The sequence below is a fragment of the Sinocyclocheilus rhinocerous genome, unplaced genomic scaffold (genome assembly GCF_001515625.1).
Source record: "Sinocyclocheilus rhinocerous isolate Xijiao unplaced genomic scaffold, SAMN03320098_v1.1 scaffold4431, whole genome shotgun sequence".
NCBI classification, from domain to species: Eukaryota; Metazoa; Chordata; class Actinopteri; order Cypriniformes; family Cyprinidae; genus Sinocyclocheilus; species Sinocyclocheilus rhinocerous.
The window spans coordinates 84,111-89,877 of record NW_015647021.1 but is presented as its reverse complement, the minus strand read 5'-3'; the positions used below and the strand labels follow the sequence as shown (position 1 = coordinate 89,877).

The window sequence follows — 5,767 nt, the reverse complement described above, 5'->3', positions numbered from 1 at the left end:
TGTGAGTGTGAGTGTGTGTGTGTGTGTGTGTGAGTGTGTGAGTGTGTGTGCGAGTGCGTGTGCGTGTGCGTGTGCGAGTGTGTGTGAGTGTGTGTGTGTGCGTGTGTGTGTGTGTGTGTGTGTGTGTGTGTCAGAGACAGACGTGTTACACTCACTGTCTGGTCTGAGAGAGGTGGAAGAACAATCTGTTGTTCGATAGTGTTGAGCACTATCTTCCACAGCTCCTTAAGGACCCGTTTGAGAACTGTCTTCTCACAGATCTTGGCAAACAGAATTAGGCTGGAGAGAAAAAAGAGGGACTGAGTGAAAGAAAGAAACACAACTGGTGCTTCAACAGATGTAGCTGTGGGTTTCCTCACTTCTTGTCCAGCAGGTCCATGAGGGGTCTCAGGACGGTCTCTGCGTCCATGGCTGCGTTACTCTTGTTCCCTGTGCTTCCCTTCATCTGCATCAGCTCCTGGTTCATTTGTTTGACACAGTCCTCAATGACCGGCTTGAAACTGCACAGACATGGTAAACCTAAAAACTACATCCATACTAGCATTCATTTAAGAATGAAGAACACGTTTTCATCATTCGAGCTCACCTGTATGTCGATATAACCATAAAATAAAATATATAAGTACTCTATAAAATATTTTTATTTAATAAAATAACATAAAAGAAAAGAAAAGAAAAGAAAACTATGATTTTTATCATTCAAGCTCATCTATTTGTCTCTGTTTTCTAATCACAGAAGGCATGAATTTAATGCAAAATGGATCTATATACTTCCTCCATAAATGTTGCAGGTGTATTTTATGTTAGCTATACAGTAAAATATATAAGACCTTCGTTAAATATATTAGAACTATAAATAAAATATGAAAAGGATTTCCTCCATGAAAATTATTTTCTATTTTATTTCATAAATTCTAATCAATACAAATATTTTATTGTATTAAATACATACATATAAAACAGTGATTTTTATTATTTTAACTATCAAATAAAATATATGTCCTCAATAAAAATTTTATTTTATTTTAATTTATTTCTCGTATTTATTTTTAATCACTTGTTTATTTTGTTAAATATTAAAAATCCCTTGTGTGTTTAAGCACACTTGCTAATAAAGCTCTTTCTGATTCTGATTCTAATAAAATAAAATATAAAATAAAATAAATAAACTAGAAAAAAAAATGAAAACTGTGACATTCAAGCTAATCTGAAATGACTGGAAAATGGATCCTATTTACTTCATAAATCGCAGGTCTTAATGATTCACCAGCGCACATGCTTTATTTCCTTGTTTTCATCTAAATGTGTTAACTTTCTTTCCCTCTGCTGACATAATCAAAGTGAATCAATAATACAGTATATGTGACCCAGGAGCACAAAAACAGTCTTAAGTCGCTGGGGTATATTTGTAGCAATAGCCAAAAATACATTGTATGGGTCAAAATGATAGATTTTTCTTTTATGCCAAAAATCAGTAGGATATTAAGTAAAGATCATGTTCCATGAAGATATTTTGTAAATGTCCTACTGTAAATATATCAAAACTTAATTTTTGATTAGTGATATGCATTGCTAAGAACTTAATTTGAACAACTTTAAAGATGATTTTCTCAATATTTAGATTTTTTTGCACCCTCAGATTCCAGATTTTCAAATAGTTGTATCTCAGCCAAATATTGTCCTATCCTAACAAACCATACATCAATGGAAAGCTATTTATTCAGCTTTCAGATGATGTATAAATATCAACTTTGAAAAATTGACCCTTATGACTGGTTTTGTGCTCCAGGGTCAGCTTGCTTTACCCATGATTCCCTCATACATAAGTCACCTGGAGCCGAAGACGCCGCTGAGCTCATCCAGCACCGTATTGAGTTTATTCTGCAGCTCTTTCAGCAGATCGCTGGCCTCCGCATCCAGCTGGAAAACACACACAGTCACATGACACACACCACAGGAACAGGAAACACTGAGGACTCAGCGGAACCGACATGCCTCCGTATGGAACGTCTGATGTTGTGTTGCAAATAGTAAACCATTAATATTGCATTAATATTAGGGACTGATTATCCAAAAATGTATTTATTAGTCATATACAGGGTCAAAAAATCAATGAACTCATAAAAAAACCCACGAAAAAGCATTAAATGCTGTAAATTAAATAAAACAGGTACATAATTCAATATTTGCAGATTCTTCTTCAAGTAATACACAGTCAACAGATACGGGGCCGGATTTCATCAATCAATCAATCAATCAATCAATCAACACATAGACATTATATACGATTATTATATAAAAATACATTTTGTATAAAAATGTATTAAAATATAGAATACTTACAAAATTGCATATTGTTGTGTATATTTTATAGATTTTTTTGTAATAAAAAGCTAGGGAAAATACATGTTTATAGACTGCAAATGTAATATATAATGTAAAATATACACAAAATATAATCTAAAAATGTAAAATAAAATATAATATATGATAAATGACTTTCCAAAATTCATTAAAAATTTGTCAACTACACTTTAAAAAATTACCTACAGGCAGAATTACTACAATAAATAAATGAATAAATAAATACATTCATACATACATACATACATACATAATAGTAATTGTTATATAAAAAAGTATTTTGTATAAAAAAGTATTCAAATATATTCGCAATAATAGTACTGTTGTATATATTTTAAAGATTTGTTTTGTAATAAAAAGCAAGGAAAATACATGTTCATAGTCTGCAAAAATGTAATATATAATGTAAGGTATGTACTGTTCTATATAAGATGTATACAAAATATAATATAAAAATGCAAAATAAAATATAATATAAGAAAAAAGACTTTCCAAAATTCATCCAAAATTTGTCAATTAGAATTTTGGAACAGCCTAAGGGCTGAATTACTACAAACACACACACACACAAACGTGCGCACACACACACATTATTATATATTATAAAAACGCATTTTGTATAAAAATGCATTACATTTGCAAAAACATATATTTTATAGGGGTTTTTTTTGCTATAAAAAAATACATATAGACTGACTGAAAATGTAATACATAATATAAGATATATAAAAAATAGAATATAAAATGTAATATCCAAAATTATAAATACAATATAATATAACATTTGGCAATCACACTTTCAAAGTGCCCTAAGGGCTGAAAAAGAATTCTGCAGAAAATAATAATTATTCATAATTACTGACAACAGGTAGCATTTTAAAAGCCTCTACAAGGAAAATGATAAACTGAAAAAAGAGGCTTATGTATCAGAATCCATGGCTGTCCATCAGATCTGACGTCTCCTAAAGATGAAGCACAATGCTTTGCTTTCATGCATGATTCCTAGCATGTTAGTTGTATTTAGTATGTTTAGTGGTTGTATTTGAACAGCAGTGTGAGGCAGGATGTCCATGTATTGGGGATGAATGGCTGACTTGTGAATTGTAAGAGTGTTTATGGTTCCCGGTAAGCGGAGGGCCGTCCAGATCAATCAGTGACGGCAGCGGGCCGATGCTGGTGTGTGAGATCTCATCAGGTTAATGGAGATCAGAGAGAGAAGCACGACTGATAACACAAACACAACCGACGCTTCACACCTTATTATTTAATCTGCAATATTATAAAAAATAAGAAATTATACTGTGCTTCAAGAAAAGTCTCAGCCAAATATTGTCCTATCCTAACAAACCATACATCAATGGAAAGCTATTTATTCAGCTTTCAGATGATGTATAAATATCAACTTTGAAAAATTGACCCTTATGACTGGTTTTGTGCTCCAGGGTCAGCTTGCTTTACCCATGATTCCCTCATACATAAGTCACCTGGAGCCGAAGACGCCGCTGAGCTCATCCAGCACCGTATTGAGTTTATTCTGCAGCTCTTTCAGCAGATCGCTGGCCTCCGCATCCAGCTGGAAAACACACACAGTCACATGACACACACCACAGGAACAGGAAACACTGAGGACTCAGCGGAACCGACATGCCTCCGTATGGAACGTCTGATGTTGTGTTGCAAATAGTAAACCATTAATATTGCATTAATATTAGGGACTGATTATCCAAAAATGTATTTATTAGTCATATACAGGGTCAAAAAATCAATGAACTCATAAAAAAACCCACGAAAAAGCATTAAATGCTGTAAATTAAATAAAACAGGTACATAATTCAATATTTGCAGATTCTTCTTCAAGTAATACACAGTCAACAGATACGGGGCCGGATTTCATCAATCAATCAATCAATCAATCAATCAACACATAGACATTATATACGATTATTATATAAAAATACATTTTGTATAAAAATGTATTAAAATATAGAATACTTACAAAATTGCATATTGTTGTGTATATTTTATAGATTTTTTTGTAATAAAAAGCTAGGGAAAATACATGTTTATAGACTGCAAATGTAATATATAATGTAAAATACACACAAAATATAATCTAAAAATGTAAAATAAAATATAATATAAGATAAATGACTTTCCAAAATTCATTCAAAATTGGTCAACTACACTTTAAAAAATGGCCTAAGGGCAGAATTACTACAATAAATAAATGAATAAATAAATACATGCATACATACATAATAGTAATTGTTATATAAAAAAGTATTTTGTATAAAAAAGTATTCAAATATATTCGCAATAATAGTACTGTTGTATATATTTTAAAGATTTGTTTTGTAATAAAAAGCAAGGAAAATACATGTTCATAGTCTGCAAAAATGTAATATATAATGTAAGGTATGTACTGTTCTATATAAGATGTATACAAAATATAATATAAAAATGCAAAATAAAATATAATATAAGAAAAAAGACTTTCCAAAATTCATCCAAAATTTGTCAATTAGAATTTTGGAACAGCCTAAGGGCTGAATTACTACAAACACACACACACACACAAACGTGCGCACACACACACATTATTATATATTATAAAAATGCATTTTGTATAAAAATGCATTACATTTGCAAAAACATATATTTTATAGGGGTTTTTTTTGCTATAAAAAAATACATGTTTATAGACTGAAAATGTAATACATAATATAAGATATATAAAAAATAGAATATAAAATGTAATATCCAAAATTATAAATACAATATAATATAACATTTGGCAATCACACTTTCAAAGTGCCCTAAAGGCTGAAAAAGAATTCTGCAGAAAATAATAATTATTCATAATTACTGACAACAGGTAGCATTTTAAAAGCCTCTACAAGGAAAATGATAAACTGAAAAAAGAGGCTTATGTATCAGAATCCATGGCTGTCCATCAGATCTGACGTCTCCTAAAGATGAAGCACAATGCTTTGCTTTCATGCATGATTCCTAGCATGTTAGTTGTATTTAGTATGTTTAGTGGTTGTATTTGAACAGCAGTGTGAGGCAGGATGTCCATGTATTGGGGATGAATGGCTGACTTGTGAATTGTAAGAGTGTTTATGGTTCCCGGTAAGCGGAGGGCCGTCCAGATCAATCAGTGACGGCAGCGGGCCGATGCTGGTGTGTGAGATCTCATCAGGTTAATGGAGATCAGAGAGAGAAGCACGACTGATAACACAAACACAACCGACGCTTCACACCTTATTATTTAATCTGCAATATTATAAAAAATAAGAAATTATACTGTGCTTCAAGAAAAGTCTATGTTTATGATGGCATCTCCACCCCAGTTCTCATTACCATGATATTAATTACTGTAATAAATATAAATGTATATATA

The 5,767-nt window shown here is 31.5% G+C and overlaps 1 protein-coding gene across 1 annotated transcript in view; it reads right to left on the bottom strand.

The window, feature by feature from the left end:
• LOC107708291 (protein unc-13 homolog C-like) overlaps positions 1-5,767 on the bottom strand; it is a gene marked incomplete at its 5' end in the record, with an annotated part of 108,681 nt that overhangs the window by 23,250 nt on the left and 79,664 nt on the right. The window contains 3 exons of the mRNA XM_016512479.1: positions 156-279; positions 360-500; positions 3,849-3,937. Coding sequence (XP_016367965.1) covers positions 156-279; positions 360-500; positions 3,849-3,937 — 354 coding nt within the window. The remainder of the gene's footprint in view (positions 1-155; positions 280-359; positions 501-3,848; positions 3,938-5,767) is intronic.